We start from the raw sequence: 23111 nt of genomic DNA, 5'->3' as shown, positions 1-23111 counted from the left end.
ACCCACGTGTGACGGGGGACTAGGTTACTAGTTACTAGGTACGATAGATTAAAACAAAACGTCTATGGGTAAATGATTAGTAAGATAAATAATAACAATAATAGTCTCTATCGAAGCCACGCGGCCTCCTTCAATTAACAGCACCTAGCGACCTTTTTCAATCAGTAGAAATAATTATACTATTCGTTTGGCAATACAATTATTTGCAATGTAGAGCATGTTTAATGGCAAAGAAATAACTTAAGTCCCTGATTTCTTAGAAATTGTGGGAGATTTTAGTATATAGATTAAAACTGTTTAATAACTTAGTGCTTTAATAATTTTATGATTTTACGCACGCGTGTAGCAGTCACAGGCCGATCCTTACGAATCAGAATACCCTGATGTAAGTACAAGGACATGTCCTATTTTTAATTGAAATGTACATAATATAGCAACCAGATGTATATGGTAATAAAACAAGCGATTTGATTGATGATGATTAATATCGTATTTTGCACCCTAAGTTATTAATAATGAATACATTTTGGTTTAACAATAATACCTTAATAAGCTTCTCTATCGAATTTGCACTTTTGGAAAGACCAGTTATTTATGATAGAATATTTTCAAATGCAAAATTATTATTTTTTTTTTAAATTTAATTGATGTATTTTAATGAATGTAGTTTATCTAAATATATGTTTTTTATTTTGCATCATAGTATCCTCCTGATAATATTGAGCCAGCTGAGCATAGTGTAAGTGACACTACAACTTGTTATGTCTAGATTTGAACTAGATTAATCTAGATTAGATAGTCTCACTCTGTTATGCTTTTTATGCACTTATCACAATACATTAGGAAATAGATTACCATTTGCTTGGCGATAGGGTTTTGTGCAAGCCCGTATGGGTACCACCCACTCATCAGATATTCTACCAAACAGTAATACATAGTATTGTTGTATTTTGATTGGAAGGGTGATTGAGCTACTGTAACTACAGACACAAGGGACATAACATGTTAGTTCTCAAGGTTGGTGGCGCGTTGGTGACGTAATAAATGGTTAACATTTCCTACGGCACCAATGTCTATGGGCGGTAGTGACCACTTACCACTTATAAGGTGGCCCATTTGCCCGTTCGCCTACCTATATTATAAGTATAGCAAACAGCCAGTATTTCGTCTGGCAAAATTTATTGATTTAAATTTGATTTAGTAAAATTCCATTTAGAATTTTGATTTAGAATGTTCCATTTTATTTGTAAATTTTGTGATTTAATATATTCTCTATCCAGATTTATTTACCAAAGCATATAATATACTCCGGTATATAAATACCCGAAATATATTTTTTTCAGTATCGAACTCTAAATACTTTTCCATTCTTGACATTAGAAAAAAAAATGCTATATTTTTTCTATATTAATAACACTTTATTTGAATCTCTATTTTTATCGAATTTATTACTTCTTCTTCTTCTTCTTCTGCCTAGCATTTTCCCGGCCTAGTAACGCAAGAGTCCGCTTTCCTGCATCTATGCCTCCACTTTGCCCGATCTAAAGCGTCCTCCTTAGTGAGATCGTGCTCTCTCTCTCATATCATGTTACCCGGGACAAAATGCTAGTGACACACATACGCTCTTTAATTGGGATCTTTTATCATCATAATTTATGTGATGGTCAGAATCGGCGCTACAATTTATTCTTATTTATTTAATTGACTAGCATGTCACGCACATTCCAGCACAGCAGAATGCGTTATAAAAAATATTTCCATCAACCACAAACCCATTCCATATCATTGTTTATATCATATAGATTAATAATGTTTTAAAGTATTATTTAACGTGTATTTATTATCTGTGTGTATATATTTTTATAAATAAATAATCAATTTATTTTAAAATAATATTATTCGACTCGTAATAAAATGGTATATTATGTAATGATGATTTTTGTATATATTTTAAATCATGCATAACGTTTCGGATTTCACTTTTAATTAAAATATGAATTTAAAATAATGTTATTGCGTAAAACTTTTGTTAATAGGCAAAAAAAAAGTAAACCATTCTGAAAATTAATTGGAAATAAATATTTTTTCAAAGCATTTTATCATAACATCTCTGTATACAATAAAAATATTAAATATAAAATTAATGCATCTGCAAATAAAAAACTAACTTTAGTGAACGTTAATAAAGCACAGTTTTGTTTGGCAGGACAGCGCGTCAGTGTGCAGCGCGTGTCCGGAGTGCGCAAGCGCAGACGGTTCTGTTCGAGCTGTTGCCTTTCATGATCTCAGCGTCGTACCAGAGGAGGGGGAGCAAGAAAACAAGGTACAATAATAAAGAATAATTAATTAAAAAAAAGACAAATATATAGTTCTACGTGGAATTATCAAAATATCTTACATAACATGGCGCTGAAAAGTGACGTATGTCAATATGTATGACTTATTGGTGATAGAGCTTTGTGCAAGCTCGTCTGGGTAGGTACCACCCACTCATCAGATATTCTACCGCAAAACAGCAGTACTTGGTATTGTTGTGTTCCGGTTTGAGGGGAGCCAGTGTAATTACAGGCACAAGGGACATAACATCTCAGTTGCCAAGGTTGGTGGCGCATTGGTGATGTAAGCGATGGTTAATATTTCTTACAATGCCAATGTCTATGGGCGTTGGTGACCACTTACCATCAGGTGGCCCGCATGCTCGTCCGCCTTCCTATTCTATAAAAAAAAAATACTTCATAAGTAGTAAATACGAAACGACCAGTGACAACTGAATTATATCTTTAATTAAAGACCCTGAAGTGCTATTCTGTAGCTAACTTCATAACTCACCCGTGAAATGTTGACAGCCGACATATAGTAACCGAAATATACGATTTTGATGCGTGTTTTCTTGAAATGTTATGATTATTACTGTCAATGTCGCATATCACTTTCTGATATTTTACGACCGTTTTCTGCGGTGAGGTTCGTGTTTGTTCTTACAGTATAGCCTACTGTATCATATAGCTTATATTTATGGCTCAGTTTTAGTATCTACGCTACAGGGCAGTTTTAATTAAGTTGATTTCGAAGACAACTCTACAGATTTTATAGGTTTATTAATTTCTTGTACAATTAATTACAATAAACATAATAAATGTATCAAATGGTTTGAATTTACTATTTGGGTTATTATTCAAACGATATATTAAAAAAATCGTGAACTATTCGCAATTTTTCAGTGGTACATAGTGCATTTTGACAATTATTATAATATTATAAATTATAATATTTTACTTTAAAATGGCACTGGCAATGGCACACATTCACAAAACTACAATTATTATTATTTGCATAATTAAGAACAGAAATAAAGGCTTTATTTATTAATAAATTAATTGTAAATTATACATATTCTAATATATACTCAAATTTAATAATTCCGAATAAAGCTTTTAATTAAAGAAGTAGAAGAATTTTCGACTTCTGTATTAAATAAAAGAAATATAAAATGTTTTATAAGGAAACTTAAAATAATTTTAAAAACTTACTCACCGAGTGTTACCTTCGTTCGATGATTATTAGCAATTGATATTGGACCAACAATTGCCAGAATTTCATAGGGCCGAATAACGTTCAGAAACGTAGACTTATATCGTTATGATCCATAAGCTTTAGAAGCCATTACGCACGAAAATAGATCCATTAGCAACAGCGAACCGCGGAAAACTGTTCGAAATCAATAAAACGTCAATAGCACGTTGAGAGGGTCCATCCGAATACGATTTGTCTGGAATCTGAGTCAAGGGCGGACACCGACGTATGAAAATATTGTACCACCTAATGTAAAGAAATTATAAATAAACTCAGTCCAGTCCCGCCGGTCGCTTGGACCGCACAGTGAGTGATTCGTGTAATGTCTTCAACTGTTCAGGAGATATGATGGTGATTTGTTTATGATCATTATTACGTTTGTGTGTATCAATGATTGTCGGATATGGTTTGTTGAAATGTTTTCTACTTTATATTGTTTTTTTTTCTTACACTGTCGTATCTGAAACTCTAATATGTCTAATTGCGATCATGGTCTTTGCTTCTTTAAAATATTATTAATATATTTGTATTCAAAATGTATAAGGTTATAAACAATTGGTTTGATTGATTAATTTTCGGATATTATTTAATTGACACTTTATCTCAACTTAATTTCATTCTAATTGTACGTATGTTTTAAATTTTAGATATCAATTTGTGTTGACAATGACAATTTTTATTAAATACTTCAATGTCATTTTATTTTTAAACGTTATTACAAATCTGTCTTAGATTGATTTAATTTATTTTATAATTATATGGCAATATTAAACTATTAAAAATTAATAATTGCGTACTATTGTCCATGGATCTCAATCTGTTTGTGATTCAATCAATGGCTGCGGAAGTGTGACGCACGTCGCGTGCCCAAATCATAATATTAACGCGACAAATCCGTCGAGGTGACGCTACACCTAATTTTGAAACGATCAACGAACAGTTGGACAAAACCACGTCTGTGTCAATTAAAGCAGAGATAAAAAGCGTTTTTCAGAATCTTTGAACACGTAAGTTGCCGTAAAAGAGGTTTAAAATAAACCTTGTATGTTGATGTGAGCAGAAATACAAATAAAACCGTTCAAACGGTGACACTAACTAAACACTAAACGGGTACCTTATTATGTATGTAAAATTAAAATAACAATTTCAAACAAATACAATCACAATGCACAGTACTTAATTACGCACAAAATATTAATAAAAATTGTAAATATATCACGCGTGCTTCTAATTTTATTAATGCATGATTTGTAATTAATAAAACCCAATTTATTTTCTTTAATGATTTATGGTGATCACATTACAAACACATGCACGTATTCGATAGCTTCAAAGCGTCGTGGGTGTAACCGCATAACCTGTAAAATAATTTATTGTTGCAGAGTGGTGCCGCAACGCCATGCACTTGCGACGAGTGCCAAAAAGATGCTAAACGAGATGAAGAGAGCAAACAAATAAATAAAAAAGAAACATTTATAACTAAAGAAACAACGCAATCCCTACTTAATGCGCAAACGCCACCAAATACGACAGACAATAGCTCTGATCGAACTGTCGACGTACTTGTACATGATGCTCCGAATATGCCGAGATTTTTCCAGTCAGTGACTTCGACGCCCTTTCATGTGACTGGACCACCTCCTCCGGGATTTGTAATAGCTCCTTACCAACCCCCTCGCTTCCATACAGGCGGTAATGTAGAAGATTTATTGGGAGATGTCCAATCTGCAACTACAATACAAACTACATACATTCAACAAAACTCAATATTCATGTGTAACACGAGAAACATTGTACAAAATAAGTGTTGTTGTCAGAATCGCGATTCAAACGCAAAGACTGAAGTTTGTCAAGAACAAACGCCTAAATGTTACGTCACAGAAAAGAACATTGAATTAACTTACGATTATCCTAGAACGACACCCATTCCAAGTAGTCCTAGCCAAAAATCGGGAGATGAAATTAAATCAACCACCACCGAGGTTGCAAGCACAGTTGTTTTCGTTGAAAAGAAGATGCCAGTGAAGCCAAAGAAATTCGATTTCTTTTTTAGATCGCGCTCTGCACCGGTCGGAGAAAACGAAGAACCAATATATGCAACGGTTAATAAACTGCCAAAGAAGTTAAGAAGAATGGAACTGGCAAATCTTGAAAAGGAGGTGGCATATAAAAGTGAACTAGAGTCTTCCACACGGACGGAGATTACCCTGAAAACTGATACAGAATCGCAAGCCCCACCATTAGATGACGATACAAGCCGGTCAGAAAGAGAAAAGTCAACGATACCACAAAGACAAGAGTCACCGAAGGCAAAAAAGCGAAAGCGATTTTCACTAACATTCAAAAAACGAGAAAGAAAAAGACGAGAGAAGAAAGCTGAAGTCAAGAACGGAGTGAAAAATGGTGTACCAGTTCAAGTGGAGAGTGATAATGAAAGGCTGATAGAGGAACAGGATCCCAAGCACAAGCACTGCACACGGCATCGACCGATGCCGCGTAGTGCGATGGCGTCTTCGAACTATAGCCCGCGTTATAAGCGGGATAGCTATCAGGTACTTTCAGGTTTTTCTATTAGAAAAATGTGTTCTTCGATGCAGCAATTGTCTCCATAGCTGAAGATTGGGGCATTCACACGCTTTATCATGCATTCTTTTACTAGTTTCATGTAAGTAATTGTCAAGTTTTAGAATACCCACGCTCTTTATTCATAAAACACTCATTTGTATACATTTATTTTATGTATTGTTGTTATTATATTTAAGTATATGTATATTATAGTATAACCACCGACATTTTGTATTATTCTCAACCGCATCCTGACACCACAAAACACCATCATGTTCTCCATCGCCATCAAATAAATGTATGGGCAAGCGTTTGCGTGTGATTGCCCTACATCATAGCGAATATCTCGAACACCAAGAGGCCATATAATATCTGGATCCATATTTACAATTTCGTTTACCGTTTATTTTATGGTGAAAATCTAGATACATATTACGTCATCTGTAGTATTAAAAAAAATACTAAATTTATAAATAGAGGAGTGGTGATGTTTCCCAAATAGTCTGATTTATAATTTGATTGGAATGCTTTGGATTGTTTTCTATGATCATTAAATTTACAGTTTACTTTTACAGGAGATGACGACGTCACATTCAGAACACGAACGCACGAACAGTATGTGCTCGTCTGTAAACTCACTGGGATCAGCGTGCACACACAAATCCAGGAAACTATCAGTTGCACCTCAAGACGGCTCCATACCTTGGTGCGGTTGCTGGGGAGCTGGGTGTGTTTAACCTTGAACTGGGTAACAAAAATATTGACACCGCGTGAATAACAAACAATATTGTGTTCTGTGGAAAAGTGAAGTTTAACGAACAAAACTGTAGCTGTGCTTGTACAACACACATTTTATACGTAAAAAGAACTTTTAATAGTAAATAGAATGGTAAAGAATTATAGTTATAAACGGTTTTGTATTGCCACCAAATGTTTAATAGTATTTCACATATACGTTTTTTAACGAGGTTACATAGATTTTGGAAAAGTTGTCTATGCTAAAATGAACAATAATACAACTATTTTAAACGTTAATTGAGGAAAAATTAAGACGTTGAAACAAATTGCTGTTTAATAGTGGATTTAAATATTTTCTACGTATATGCTTTGAATCAAGCAAAAAAACAACGTTCATCACATAAAGGGTATTTTATTAAAACAGACATTTCATTCGGTTTGCCAGATTGTAACAAATTGTTCCCCTGACATTTTTAACACTGGCAAACTGCGCAGGTGTTATAGGACATAATGCGATAGAACTTTTATCTAACACTGGAGAAAGTTCAGCGTTTCTACCTCTACTACCCTTTAATGGAAACTCAACCAACCAGCTGGTTAATCAGCCACAAACGTATCATTTTTCGTTCACTTCGTTTCTATCGCTGACAACAGCACATACAATGTGAGTGCGTTTTATATCTAAATGCTGTGTTCGTTAATTAGTATAGTAACATCTTACACAGATGTACATTATGTGTAGTTTTGTAAATAATGTTGTGACTGTACATTAGTGCGCTATAAATGATTAAATTATTCAGATACCATTAAAAAGTTATATTATTATTACTTCAAATTAATTTTATTTTGACGTTTAAAGACACAGAAGTTAAATTATTCTAAGCAGCTAGATAGTTTAAAGTTGCTTTTATATTTTTGCATGCCGTGTTTGTATCTCAAAAAGCCGATTGATGAAGCCGAAAAAGCAGAGATGGCCTTGTGGTTAGTACGCGTGAATCTTAACCGATGATCGTGGGTTCAAACCCGGTCAAGCAACCACTGAATTTTCATGTGCTTAATTTGTGTTTACAATTCATCTCATGCTTGATGGTGAAGGAAAACATCGTGAGGAAACCTGCATGTGTCTAATTTCATTGAAATTCTGCCACATGTGTATTCTACCAACCCGCATTGGAGCAGCATGGTGGAATAAGCTCTAAAACCTTCTCCGCAAAAGGGAGGTGAGGCCTTAGCCCAGCAGTGGGACATTAACAGGCTGTTATTGTTGTGTTTATATCTAGTACGATACAATTAATTATTTTGTATGATTTTGCGACGAATTAAAAAAAAAGCGTTCATAGTTAGTTTATCAACCGTGACAAACTCATACGGTTCAGCTTAGTTTTGATTAAAACTCGTGAACCGAGTGCTTGACATTGCGGAATGTCATCTATCGCTATGATACGACTCGAAGTCGATTCGTTGGCTACCGGACGAAATATGTATCGACTCGAGAATCGGAGGCATGGTAGTTGGGGAAGCGTAAATTAGCAAAAATATATTTAACCTTTAAAGTCAAGACTAAGAGATTTTAAATTGAAAGATAAAGTATTAGATTAATAAGAGGTTTATCAATAAAACAAAATATTATTACATAGATGGTTATTTATTATAAAATATGACACATTCTTTTGAACTGTGTTTACAGTTATTTGAGACGCACATAGCAAAATTGTCCTGACAGAAACTTCAATGGCTGTTTCGGGAATTACAAATTGATATTTCATAAGAGAATACTCTCAGTTTGGGATGAAATGTGATAAATTTATTTATTAATTTCAATGATTTAAAATTTATGAGGTAACAACCACATTGTTCTTATATCAAACCATGACATGACTGACATTTCGTATTAATAAAATTGAGATACAAATATTCCATATATAGAAAACATTTCAATTTATAACATTAATATTTTGTTTCTGTGACAAGATAATTTTCAATAATTAAGCAGCCATTGAACCTCCAGTCATCGAAGCGTACATCGATACTACTTTAGAACATTCGAGAACCTACTAAAAATATTTGGACGCAAACACAACGCATCAAGAATTCACATCGAATTAGAAACACCGAGCTAAACGTTTTCAAATAAAATGGCACAATATAAATTAAATTTAATCAATGCGTTCGTGTTATCATATGAAAAAAATAAATGAAAAATATATAAATAAAAACACTTCGATATATATTGTAGTAGATAACAAATATATGGCTTTCAAAACTTTTACGATAATAATTAAAAAAAAAATATATTTCAATAAATAAATTACGAAAAATTAATCAATGTACAATATTTACATCGAATGAAAAAAAAATTAAAGGGGAAACATCATACGTCGTAACGAGTAGGAAAAGCGATAATTTCTATTAAAAAAAAAATATATTATTACAAACGAAAGTAGGTTCTATGTCTTTTTCGATTCATAGTAAAATATAAAAAATTCCCTCGCTTCATTCCCCTATTGGACACGATTATTTCCTTCTCTATCGCGCACGCGAACCGCTTCAATTGACGTCCGCGTGCGCGACAGAGACGTATGATATAATGATAATATTATATCGATAAAAACTTACAATAAATACACCTTACCTATGCTTAATGGAGACATCTAATATATTAAACATTACTTATGAATAATTACATCGATTCCATATATTGCTGAACGCAAACATATATATTGAAATTGCATTTCTTTAGATACCGATCTTTAAAAAGCTTTATAGGATACATTTTATATAATGCAAATAAAAAATTGCACTGGATAGGTTTTCAATTAAATTTCAACTAAACATAATAATTTAATACGAATGCAATAAAATATTCGTTAGATATATAATAGTCAACGCTTGTTGTGATATGCGTTTTAAAGGGATGAAATTTTAGTCACCCTAAACTTTTGTCGAGTATTTTTTACAAATCTTTAATAATAGCCTCTTTATATAATAGCGAGAAATTCGAAACAATTAATAAATACTTAATAATTATCAACGTTTTTACGTATAAACGTTGCATAGCGGGTGATTAGTTAAAGAATGCTGTCTTCCTCTATCGAATGTCAAATCAATAACGACAGAAAGAGCGAAATCAATGTTTGACCAAACAGTCGCTAAGCAACGTTTATAAGTAAGTTCGTATATCATTTTGATTTAGACGAAATTTGTGATAAAACTGTATGAAATAAATATTTAATATAAATTTATTTGTATATAAAAAGAAGATAATATCAAATTTATTGTTTTTTCAAACGTAAATATATGTATGCACAGGTGACGCTTGTCATTTTTTTATAAAACATACAACTTTGATAAAATTCTATCGTTTGATTTAATAATAAGAGACCAAAATTCCATTCCTTTATAAAAATAAAAAAATAAAAATTAAGCGTATAATACAAAAATATGTTTTTTGCATATAAAGAAAATAATTTCTAATATCAGTCTATTCATAAAACACTTAAATATACAAAATAGGCCACCCGCTTTATAAACGGATCACTAATTTCGCCTTAAAATTAAATACATGTGATGTACAGGTAGGAAAAAAAAAATTAAAAAAAATTAAATAAAAAAATATTATCGTTTAGTACATAAATAAGCCGACAAATATAATATCTTGGACGCTAAATATGGAAGTGTTAAGTAAGCGATAAAAAAATTTATCGAGATCCGTGTATAAGTTAAACATTTACAATAATGATTACGTCTCCTTTCAACTATATATAAACAAAAAAAAGTTAATTCAAACAGACATCGCTTCTTGATAATTATAGCCCATTTAAAAAATAATAATATTTTTACAAGCTTTTATTTAACTCATCAGGTTATTTAAATGTTTATATATAAATATATGTTTATATATAAGTTAAATAAATAAATATGAATAAATATATCGTTCAAATTTTGAAACTGAATTTTAATACAGTTTCATCCAACAAATTGAGCTGAATTGGTTCACTTTTTTTTTGTTCTAGTTACAATAAAACCTAAATTATTAAATATTGACAAACAAAAGCTTGTTTTAAAAAAATCATCATAAAAAAAACTATCGAAACGGAATGTACATTTCTGTTGCCATATAATATCCTTTGATACTCTTTACACGCTTAAATAAGTATCGTTGTTAATAAAATTCCATTAAATACTTATTGGTTGATATTACAATTATTATAAAACCTTATACATCGATATAAATGAGCCGAAATTATTATTAAAATGTATAATTTAAGCACGCCATTGTAGTGCCAAGTACTATAAACTAAGATATTTTCAGCGAATTTTAATAATTTTTAGACATTTTGTCTCTAATCTTAAGTTTTTCAGTTGCCTTTTGTGTTAAGCATAAATCAAAAAATAAAATTGCGTTTATTTTAATTATTAAAATTAAATGTAAAAACGAAAATTTAAAAAATCAGCCTTTAAAATTATATATTCATCAGCTGCCATTTAATTCACGTTTTGTATCAATAATTAATCCAAAGAAATATTTTTTTGGCAAGATTCAACGTTATTTGATATTAGAATTCATCACATATTATATAAGCGTTTGCGGCAAGACTTTGATCAATATTTTGTAAAAAAAAAGTAAAAATTGCACAACAATTTTCAAATCGAGGAAAAAGTTAACTTGGCAATAAATTCAAAACGAAAACACATACATTCGGCCAAAAAAAAACCATATACGAGTATATCTATACATAATATTAACAATAATTCAATAATTACTCATCGACTGAACGGAATTTGCTCATTACGTGGTGTTGCCATTAATTGATAATTCAAATACGTTATACATACCAATAATACTTACGATTATACATTTTTTTTTGTCATTAAATACTTTTGTGCACGAATCTCAACCTTACGCCTAATAGAAATACGATATAATTTAATAAACGCCTACCTTTAAAATACTGATCCTTGAAACCAATCCAATCCAACGAGTCCATTGCTTCCTTCCCATCGTCCATCCGACGTAAAACAAAAGCGCTAAATATCGATACGAAAGCGTAGCCGTGTTACTCTAAGCATAATATGATATGACACTTGTAAAAATAATCCGTCGAATTTCGTTATCGAATCATCACCTTATATATAACTTAGATAAAGTTACAACAACGATAGCGACGGTAGTTACGACTTACGACGAAACATCTAGAACTTACAAACGATTGTTCTAGCGTTTTTTTATGTCGACGTTATATAAATATAGACACTTATACGGAACCCATAAAGCCTAGAATCGCGTGTCACGCGTAGTGTCCGCGTATTTAGCCTTACGCACTATTCGTACAACTTCACTTGAACGGTACACGGCGATATAAACGTTACCGTTTATGTGACGGCGTTAAAGCTGAGGTCAGACGTCGTCCATCACGAATGCAACATGCATTGTGGGTTCCTGAAATAAAAATAATAAATTACTACTACAACAGTTTCAAAGAGAATAATTTTCAAGATAAAATTTTTAATTACAAGTATTTATATACATTACACACAAACAAATTCTTTTGGTGGTAGGGCTTTATGCAAGCACGTCTGGGTAGGTTTTTTTTTTATAGTATAGGTACCACCCACTCATCAGATATTCTACCGCAAAACAGCAATACTTGATATTGTTGTGTTCCGGTTTGAAGGGTGAGTGAGCCAGTGTAATTACAGGCACACACGCATTGGCTATAAGCGATGGTTGACATTTCTTAGAATGCCAATGTCTAAGGGCGTTTGGTGACCACTTACCATCAGGTGGCCCATATGCTCGTCCACCTTCCTATTCTATAAAAAAAAAAAGGTAGGCGGACGAGCATATGGGCCACCTGATGGTAAGCGGTCACCAACGCCCGTAGACATTGGCATTGTATGAAATGTTAATCATCGCTTACATCGCCAATGCGCCACCAACCTTGGGAATTAAGATGTTATGTCACTTATGCCTGTAATTACACTGGCTCATTGACCCTTCAAACCGGAACACAACAATACCAAGTACCTACCTACCCAGACATGCTTGCACAAAGCCCTACCACCAGTAAAATCACTTAATCACCCATTTATCTTAATATATTGTATTACCAAACGGCGTTACAATCTTACTTATTACAATATTACTTAAGGCGTCAATGTCTATGGGCTGTGTTGACTAACCATCAGGTGGCCCATCGACTCGTTACGTCCATTCCTAAGGACGGGATTGGCCGATGGGTAACCAGTATAATGAGCGCAGCCACCGCTAAGCTAGTATCTAAGTTGTACTTACTACCGGGTCAATTATGAATATATTACCTGTCAATATATCATCATGCGCCGTCTGTATCTACGTTATCTTCTTTAATTAATACTTTGTATTCCTGTTGCTTGATTATTGGTAACCATAAGATTTTGACGAGCCGGTTGGCGTGGTTGGTAGATACTTGCCTTACACGCCGAAGGTTGTGGGTTCGATTCCCACCCAGGACAGACATTTGTGTGCATGAACATGTCTGTTTGTCCTGAGTCTGGGTGTAATTATCTATATAAGTATGTATTTACAAAAGAAAAGTAGTACATCAGTTGTCTGGTTTCCATAGCACGAGCTCTGTACAAGCTTAATTTGGGATCAGATTGCCGTGTGTGAAAAATGTCCCAGGATATTATTATTACCTAAATATTAAGTCTTAATGCATTATTTATTTCAAATATAATTAAAGTAAGTTACCGAGACCTTATTATGAATTTTCCGTGTTGTGAATTAGTAAAGTATACTCACACACGATCCTCACACCATGACAAAGGCTTCCTGCCCGCGGAAAAGAAAGGGGTGCTGGTCGATCATGGTCTGCACGATGTCCTCGAGGTAGGGCCGCGTCATCTCGAAGCGACCCATGTCCGAGAACTGGACCGGCAGCAGCGTGGGCCACCAGCAGATCGCGAGATTCTTGCTGTCCATCGAGTTCAATTTGGAGTTATCTGCCACCCTGGAATGTAGTTTATTTTTGGAATAAAAATTAGAACTAAATTATTTTATTATTATATTTTAGTTTTATATAAATTAAGTTATGAAATGTAGCGACGTCCTCCTGACAACGGCACTCCCGTGCATCGGGAACCTAACTTCCATACTCCGGGCTGCTACTGATAATCTTCGATAGAAAAATTCAATGACTTTATTATACATGGTCCGACTTAAGAATCGAACCGACGACCTCGGGATCTGCGGCCTCATATCGAGCCACTAGGCCAACGAGGCAGTCGATGAAATATAGCACGTTAGATCCAAGCACTACTAACTCATTCGCTCACCCACCGTCGGCGGGCTCCTCACTCGGTCATCATGCACTCCACAACTCACGCCCCGGTCGACCCCCGAGTGGCTCACCTGGCGAAGTGGTGCAGCAGGTAGTCGAGCGTGGCGCGCGCGGGCGCCGTGAGCGCGGCGGCGAGCAGCGCGCGCAGCGCCAGCAGGCGCCAGCTGCGGTCCTTCAGCTCCACGCCGCCCGCGATGCAGCCGCGCATCGCTGCCACACGCGATATGATACTACGCTTTAGTGAGGCGGGGCCGGCTAGTGCAAAACATTCTCCCCGACTGAACTGGCCGGCGTCGCGTTTGGACTCTACTACCACTTACCATCGGGTGGAGTAGTCATTTGCCCTCCCGGCTAATATATATAAAAAAATTATGCACATTTTATGATATAGGTCGGCGGATGGGCAAGTGGACCATCTGATGTTAGGTGGTCACCCCAGCCCGTAGACATTGGCGATGTAAGAAGTATTAACTATTCCTTACATCGCCAATGCGCCACTAATCTCGAGAACAAAGATTTTATAACCCTTTTGCCTGTAGTTACACTCGCTCCCTCACCCTTCAAACCGGAACGCACCAATACTAAGTATTGATGATTAGCGGTAGAATATCTGATTAGTGCGTGATAAATACGCAACCGGACTTGCACAAAGCCCTACCTAAATAATCTTCACTCTTAATATAAATTTATTTTATTACTGGGTAACAAACAAATAGGTCTCTAGAAAGTCGCCGAACGTAAGTATTTAAATGATAACTTACCCGCTATATCTTCTAGCTGCGCCATACTAGCCTCATCCAATAATGGGGGGAGTTTCTTCGAAAAGAAGTCCTTGAGCGCAGTCGCTACCGCATTCACTGGTATATCCAGCGAGTCTAGGTCTATGTTTGGATCTATAAAATGAAAGAATGTAATAAAAATTGAATAAAATTCAAAATATAATCAAAATCTCAAATGAATATGATTTTTTTGTATTTGATTTACAATAAAAAAAATGAGATATTGTAGCGCTGAGCGAACACCATGGAGGGGAGACTATTTTAGAAGTTAATTCTTTTTAATTATTATTATTAACAATATTTAAACCTCCTCTATTTAATTTTATTTGGTTTTGTCTTTAAACGAACTTGTAGGTTAATTATCAAGCATATAAATATTCATTGCCTTCGATTCGAAATCGATTACCTTCGTAAAACTTGCTAAATAGCATATCAACGTGCGCCCTGTTGCCGGGAACTCGGTACAGTCCCTCAGAAGCGAGGCCCTCTCGCTCGATGAACTCCACGCACTTCTCAACAAAGAGCGGCACTCCATGGGGGCCCTATGTATAATATAAACATAAATTACATAATTTACAAAACATAACAAACTGGCCATAAATGTCCCACTGCTGGGCAACAGATCAAGCTCATTTCGACAACGATTGGATGGAAGGCAAGTAACACAATTTCATTCGATACATGCTGGTTTCCGCACGATATTTTCCTTCACCGCGGATTTCAAGGTGAAGGAATAAAAATACAAATTAACAAAAGAAAAATCAGCAGTACTAGCACGAATTTGAACCCACGATCTTCGATAAAATCACGATATCCACGTGTTCTGCCCACTGGGCTACCTCAACTGTTGTACAACCACATACAATTTGATATAACAGTATCAATAATTACCTGAGGTCCCCAATTCTGAATCGCATTCGCGTTCTGCATTTGCGACGAATTCTTCTTGTCTTTACTCTTGGAAATCTCCTATTAAAATGACGTTATATGTAGTACATATATGTATATATATATCAAGGCACAGCCCAAACTACCTGGCATCATGAAAATTTCTATACGGGAGTAACATATAGTTCAACATTAAGGAAGTATTATTGAAAATTCAACTCCATTTGTATTGATAAAGATGAAAGTTTGTATGAAAACCATTTTAATAATTTTTTGCTTAGACATAGTTAGTAAGCCCAATGATCACTTGAGGCTTCTGTAAGAGCTGTAATTAAAAACTAATACTTATTTAAAGCAAAACAATTTCATCTTTATTTAATACCTATAAAATAATTCAATTATTACACATTTTAAGATATTAATTTATCAATTCTTTATTCAAATAGGCTCTTATAAGCAAAATGATTTTATCATTTTACAAGATTAATTTAACAAACTTAGTAGATAATTATTTTCATCAATCATTTTAGTAAATGTATACGATTAGATTTATATATAATGTACAATCAACGAATACTAACGTCAAGTTATCATCTATATAATCTTGTACAAAACATTATGCCTTATTTATATGTAATATAATAAATAATAAATGTATAATAAATGTATGTAATGTTTTGTACAAGATTATATAGATTATATATATATATATATATATATATATATATATATATATATATATATATATATATTTTTAACACAAGTTTTAAATCGATTCACTGTTAAATGTAAAATAATCTCGGGGACCACTATAGTACCTTATGTCTCCTGTCATGTTTACCGAACGCCTGCCGCCGCCTGGAGTCGGCTGCGCTCGACGACGAATTGTCTTGAGCGGAGGATGGATATTCTCCGGATAAAATCTATTGAAAATGTTTTCATGAAATACCATTTTCATAAATATTGGTTTTATTTTTTCTTAAACGACATGAGAAACTGGAGAAAATTGAATAGTAATTCTAAAATAGGAGGTCATAGGGTTCTTTTCTAGCCCGTGTGGGTAGGAATCACCCACTCATGAGTTATTCCACCACCAAACAGCAATACGTATACCCTATTCCAATCAGAGTAAGAATAAAGGTAAACAAACCATAGATATACAAATTGCATGCGATTTTCTATTTTTTCTGCTGTATTACGTACTATAAAACGTTCTTGATTAATTTACCTTTATTTATAATACAATACTATTCCACTTAACTAGTTATATCGAAAACGCCATTTTGTCGCGAATTCATAGAGAATATCATAGATTATTCAAGTCAATTGATATCGGTGACCAATAATATCGGTGTCAAAGTTGTTTATTTGGGTTTACTCCTCTCATAGTCGGAATAGGCTATAGTATTGTTGTGTTCCGGTTGGAAGGGAGTGAGCCAGCGTAACTACAGGCACAAGAGACGTAACATCTTAGTTTCCAAGGTTAGCAGCACGTTGGCGGTGTAAGAAATGGTTAAGATTTTTAACGGCATGTATCCTCGTTGGTCTCGTGGCTTGATATAAGGCCACAGATCCGGTGGTCCTGAGTTCAAATCCCCAGGTCGGGCCAATAAAAAGTTATTGGGTTTTTATATCAGAAATATCTCAGTAGCATAGCAGTCTGAAAGTTGGAAGTGTGTACACTCCCATGCCTCGGAAAGCACGTAAAGCCGTTGGTCCTGCGCCTGAACTCTTTCCGGTAGTTTCGAATTGCCGTCCCATTTGATTATGAGAGTGAGGGAAGAGAGAGTATAATATCTCCTGCGCAGTTGGCTAATCTCTCTTGACATTGGCCGCCGTGGCCGAAATCGGTCTGGAGGACATTATTATTATTATCTTGTGGCCCGTTAGCCCGTCTTACTCCTCATATAATAAAATAAACGTCAGTACATATAAAGTGTAACGTCACTACGACCTTGTGCGCGGGCTCGTGCGGCGCGGGTGCGCGTGCGCGGCGGGACTCCCCGTCCGAGCTGCCCTCGCTGGAGTCGCTGCCGGCTGGGGGCAAACATATATCACGTGACAGAATACGTCATAGGTACATACGCATACGTTCGCTACACACTTAAAATCATAACGTCTGGTGGGGGACGATCGTCAAATGTCGATGATGAAACATCGTATTATTGAAAAAATATATAATTAAATGAAATAAATATGGAATAAAATAAAATATATTTTTCTTATTATTTTAATATATGTAGAGCGATCGCAAAAAGAGGACTTGGCGGCAAAGAGTGTCATGCCGTTTGCCGCCACGGCATACGACTCGATTTTACCCGTAAAACGATTCTATAGATATTTCACACCAAAATATCACAACACTCTCCAAAAAATATAATATATACATTTATATTATACCGCAGACATCATGTATCCGGTTTATGTTGTAAACCTTCTTCAATATAATGGTTTTTTAATGTTAATTTATTAATACCATGTCAGTATTTTGAGGATATCTAATTACAAATAGATCAAGAATATTAATAACAAGAAAGTAAAAATATTTTTCTCTAACAAACTTACCTTTGTCTTCTTGTGTTCTCGCTCTGTATCCGGTAGGCAGTTCCGGTGGACCGACAAACATACCTAACTTAGGCACTCTAGGACTCTGCACGGCGACCAAGTTACCCAACGATCTGAAACATCATTTTTCACTTTGATTTTCTTCTTACATCATATTACTGAGATAGAGATGGGATTTTATTGAATTTTCATTATGTTTTGTAAAATTACATATTATTACTATTATAATACATTTAATACTATTTATAGTATAAATATTGAATGCTATTATATAAAGTCAGTCGGTTAGATATCTTACCGTTTCTTGTAGTGTCTGGGCGCGTGGTGCGCGTGGTGCGCGTGCCGGCGACGCACATGAGCGCGCGCGCCTCCTGACGCCTCACTTGACCCAGAACTGTCTGTCTCCGAAAATGCTGTCAAAATGGCATATTTTTTTTAATAATAACTTTCACTTTTAAAACTTTACAAGACATTAATCAATATTATGCAATATTATTATTATTATAAGAATATAGAATTATTTAATAAGAAATTACTTCAATAGTTATTTATTACATAATAATAAATATATAACATAAAGAAATATATAATACATACATGGTTGATGTAATGGAGTCTTCTCATGTCTCCGATGTCTCCTTAACCTTGTCATAGATGGCGCTTCCATATACTCATTTGTTTCTTTTATCTGCAAAATATATATTACAATATTATTATATATATACAATACAAATTTAATTTTATATACTATAAAGTATATCAAATATTAAATAAATGTATATATTATGGGTTTATAGTAAACTATTTCTTCTAAACAAAAAAAAAAAAAAGTTAAATGTAGACAATAATATCATCAACAAATACATGGCACAATAAAATTATATGACCTTACGTATAAACGTTTTTCGGCGAATGATTACTCAATCAATGCTGTGTCTTCTTCTTTCAAATGTCAAATCGATAATGATAGAAAGAGCGAAATCAGTGTTTAACTAAGCCGCCTCTAAGCAACGTATATAAGTAATGGAAAAAAACCACCAGTTTCAGAATCGAATAGTCAAATGAACTAATTTGTTTTCAATCTGAATAATCATTGGTCAGTGGAAATCCATGACGTCATCGTCATTGTTGGTAACCAATGATCTGTCAAATCAGTGGAGGTAATAAATAGTTTCATAGTCTTGTTTTCGAAAATAATGTAATAATTGGATAATATGGAGTTTGATATTTGAGTAACATTTATATCACCTGTGCGTATTGTGCGTCCAACTCAGTCTCCGAACTAACACCGGACGGGTGGTGGTGGTGACCACCTTGCTGACTACTTGAATGCGACCACCCAGATCGCTGAGACTAGAAGAAAATTGAAATTATTATTTCAATTCAACAATGGCGTTTATGAGCTTAATTGATTAGAGAATATTTTGATACATTATTTTTATAGTAAATTAACTTGTTGTAAAATCGATTTTATATGATTATCGAATTTTAATAAATTAATATTTTAAATTATTAGTAGTTACCTTTCTTTCCCTAGGGTGTGGGGGACCGATTGTGATATGCTGGAGGGCATCGTTGACCATTGTATAGTTGTTCATATCCAATTTGCCAGGTTGCTAAGAGAAAAAAGAACAATATTATAAGTGGATAATCATATATTTGTCACTACCGCTCCAACTTACAAACTGTCACTCAGCAATTATAATTATCAGAAAGCATTTAAAACGAAAACGTTGGTTTTGTTTGAACTAAGGTTATCGTTTAACTTTTTCAAAAAAATGATCGTGTCGACGGTACCTTAAGCGTCTGCGAGTGTCGCAGGCGCTGGTGGTGCGGCGGCGCGCGCGCGCGGCCCGTGGTGAAGGCGCGCTGGCCGTAGCCCGCCGGCTGCCACAGCCCGCCGCCATCTGCGCACACGACACTGCTGTACCCTCGCGACCACTTTCGTACTCGGCTAGTGGGCTACGTCACTATCTTTATACTATATGCAAACTAAACTTACAACTTACCAGTGATATATAAAGTAATATTGCTTTATAAATTGACTTGTATGCAAATTATGACATAATAGGACTTATTGTACACTCGAGTATAACATGATTTCAGTTTTGTGCTAACTATGAAATGTTACATATTAAAAATAAAAAGCAAAATTAACGATAATATTTATGACTGACGTAAATTATATAATTTGTAATAAAAAATAAAAATTATTAACAAAATTAATATCTACTTTAATCATGCAAATATTTAAAAATATAAACGACTTAAGACAAACACAAGGCATTCCTTAAAATCTATATAACGCTATCTACACACAAAAATGAACCGTCCCACAATTTCAATAATGTGTATAATCGCTTTCATGCAATCACCTGACTCGTGCGTGCTGAGAGAATCCTCCGAACAGTTGAGATCCGCTGCGTTATAATAATTTATTTATACATTGTGTTACAACAATTAAATTAGATAGTTCCGAAAAAATGGTCTAGTGAATAAAATACGTTGTTCTTAAACGCAAATACAAACAGTTCATTAATATTTGTCTTTATAATAATTAATTTTGTACTCTGTGGTGAAGAAAAAGATCGTGAAGTAGCCTATGTAGGATTAAATTCTGCCATCTGTTTTTCTTGTTGTGGTTAAATTAACTCATAACAAACTTAAATAACTAGTAATTATTGATTTTATTTTATTTTTTTATAACATTGTAGAACAAAAAATCAGAATAAACTAGGTATACATTCTTATGTAAAACATTACAGCAGGAATGTTCACATCTCTCCATACCTTCTTAAGATATTAAAGATAAACTAATGTTATCACAATCACTTTCATAATAATACATATATATTATAATATTGTGTATGTATTATTTGATGTATTTACACTTGAAAGTGTTTAAAGAAGAAAGCATGTAAAGCAGTTGCGTCCTGAACTCTTTACGATCGTGTCACATTTGCCGCCCCCTTGGATTATGAGAGAGAGACTAGAGTGTATCTTTCTTTGCGCACAGCCTAGTGTACTACAATATCTCCTACGCAGTGGGCTAATCTCTCTTGAGATTGGTCGCCGTGCCCTAAATCGGTCATATGCACAAAATATAATATATACCAGTAAATTAGTATATTTTTTTTTTGTATAAATTTAACTGGTGGCAAGTATTTTAGCCCGTCTAGATTTGTCCTCGTTAAATATTAATTATTCTATCAACAGAGAGAGCTAGTGTGTACAGACAGGAGGCAACATTATAGACAAACGGAAGAACATTAATCAGCATATTGACGTAGAAATCATTTATTTTTCTTACAGTACCCATATATAGTTACAGTATAAGTCGATGTGAGCACTTAATATACCATATATTTGTTCAATTATTTAATAAAAATTAATTATTTCAATACTAACGTGACAAATCCGCGTGCATTCTGTGATCAGGCGGTGCGGGTTCCGGTGGCGTGCTCGGGGGCGGATACACACTGAAACCTACGATAAACGTATCATGTCAATACAGAGTAATAACTGTTATGCTATCGATACTTTGTTTGTGTGAATGTTTAATATTAAAAAATACAACAGTTTATTTTACTTAACATTTTAATTAACTCCAGATATACTTTTTACCTTTATCTGAGAGTGATCAATTTCACAATACAGAGCGACTGGTTAATCACTATCAATATTTTAGGAGGATACTCGGTACATGATTCTCATTCGAATTATGTAAAAAGAATAGGTACTTAATTTTTGACCAAATTTACGTAAATTAAAATTTAAATAAATGAAGCGTGGACACAAGCCGGCGGCGCGTGCGGCGCGGTGTTGTACTGTGCCGCTCGCCCCCCGCAACACTTGCCGCGCGGACAATTAGTCAGGTGAGCGCCACCGTAAGGTTCGCACGTCCCAGCGTGCCACACTCTGATGGAGTGTGCCGCTTGGCGACCTCAGCGCCTGTCCCTGGCGGCGTTAGTCGGTGAAGACCTCTCGCTGCCGAGTGTGATAAACGTCATGCTTGGTAGCGAGAGGTGCTGGTTGGAGACGGTCTCCTTCTGCGAAAATGTCATGTCGCAGAAGGAGGCAGCGGAGCGGGAGTGTGAGGAGAGGGCCTCCGCTGACTCGCTTCGCCGAAGAAGACCGGGGAGAAGGCGTCGGCGCTATGCGCATCTTCTCCTCCCGCCCTAAGTGTTGCCGGGGTTAGGGGGTCTTTGTACCCTGAGAACCCCCTAGGATTTGGAGGCCTGCAGAGGCGGGCCAACCGTCGGGGCGTCACGGTAGTATGCGCAAGCGATCCCGTGACGCCCCTCGAAAAGGCGGTGTGGGTACCGCTGGTTTTTAGTGGGTATTCCGGCGCCTTCAGCGCCGGCGAGTCCCACATACCCCCCCACCTCATGTGGGGGAAACACATAAATGTGTTTTTCCAGCGAGAAAAAAAAAAAACAAGGTTCGCACGTCCGTTTTCCCGCGCGCGCCTAGCGATCGATCTTACGCGTATACCTAATCTGTCGTGTGTGAGTGTGACCTGTATCTCTGTGGACTGTGTGGGATCTACTTCACAAAGAAGGGCTACACCCGTATCATTTTCGACATGTTCAAGAACTCAGAGCTAACGATTACGAGCCACGAATAAAGTTAGTGTAGTTATGTAGGTAAATATTTAGTTTCATTATTGACAATCGTTGTA

General features: G+C 35.0%; 2 protein-coding genes across 8 annotated transcripts in view; one reads left to right on the top strand and one right to left on the bottom strand.

Annotated features, from left to right (window-relative positions):
- Positions 1-7704, top strand: part of LOC126777865 (uncharacterized) — a 99743-nt gene extending 92039 nt beyond the window's left edge. For 3 of the 5 annotated variants that reach the window (XM_050501114.1, XM_050501115.1, XM_050501116.1), the window contains 5 exons: positions 347-385; positions 704-739; positions 2207-2323; positions 4956-6125; positions 6714-7704. In XM_050501114.1, the coding sequence (XP_050357071.1) occupies positions 347-385; positions 704-739; positions 2207-2323; positions 4956-6125; positions 6714-6875 (1524 nt within the window). In that variant the 3' untranslated portion in view covers positions 6876-7704. The remainder of the gene's footprint in view (positions 1-346; positions 386-703; positions 740-2206; positions 2324-4955; positions 6126-6713) is intronic. The other 2 variants (XM_050501117.1, XM_050501118.1) reach the window with 2 other exon arrangements.
- Positions 7705-10737: 3033 nt separating this feature from the next.
- Positions 10738-23111, bottom strand: part of LOC126777791 (rho GTPase-activating protein 190) — a 31293-nt gene continuing 18919 nt past the window's right edge. For 2 of the 3 annotated variants that reach the window (XM_050500904.1, XM_050500905.1), the window contains exons 25-40: positions 21839-21916; positions 20806-20850; positions 20228-20337; positions 19954-20046; positions 19679-19783; positions 19028-19118; positions 18729-18843; positions 18431-18543; positions 17817-17902; positions 16684-16788; positions 15869-15946; positions 15384-15519; positions 14960-15091; positions 14270-14408; positions 13661-13868; positions 10738-12316 (exon numbers count right to left, since the gene is read on the bottom strand). In XM_050500904.1, coding sequence (XP_050356861.1) covers positions 13670-13868; positions 14270-14408; positions 14960-15091; positions 15384-15519; positions 15869-15946; positions 16684-16788; positions 17817-17902; positions 18431-18543; positions 18729-18843; positions 19028-19118; positions 19679-19783; positions 19954-20046; positions 20228-20337; positions 20806-20850; positions 21839-21916 — 1625 coding nt within the window. In that variant the 3' untranslated portion in view covers positions 10738-12316; positions 13661-13669. The remainder of the gene's footprint in view (positions 12317-13660; positions 13869-14269; positions 14409-14959; positions 15092-15383; positions 15520-15868; positions 15947-16683; positions 16789-17816; positions 17903-18430; positions 18544-18728; positions 18844-19027; positions 19119-19678; positions 19784-19953; positions 20047-20227; positions 20338-20805; positions 20851-21838; positions 21917-23111) is intronic. The other variant, XM_050500906.1, reaches the window with a different exon arrangement.

Source organism: Nymphalis io, chromosome 24 (genome assembly GCF_905147045.1).
Source record: "Nymphalis io chromosome 24, ilAglIoxx1.1, whole genome shotgun sequence".
Taxonomy (NCBI): domain Eukaryota; kingdom Metazoa; phylum Arthropoda; class Insecta; order Lepidoptera; family Nymphalidae; genus Nymphalis; species Nymphalis io.
The sequence above is the reverse complement of the archived record's forward strand: the minus strand, read 5'-3'. Positions and strand labels throughout refer to the sequence as shown.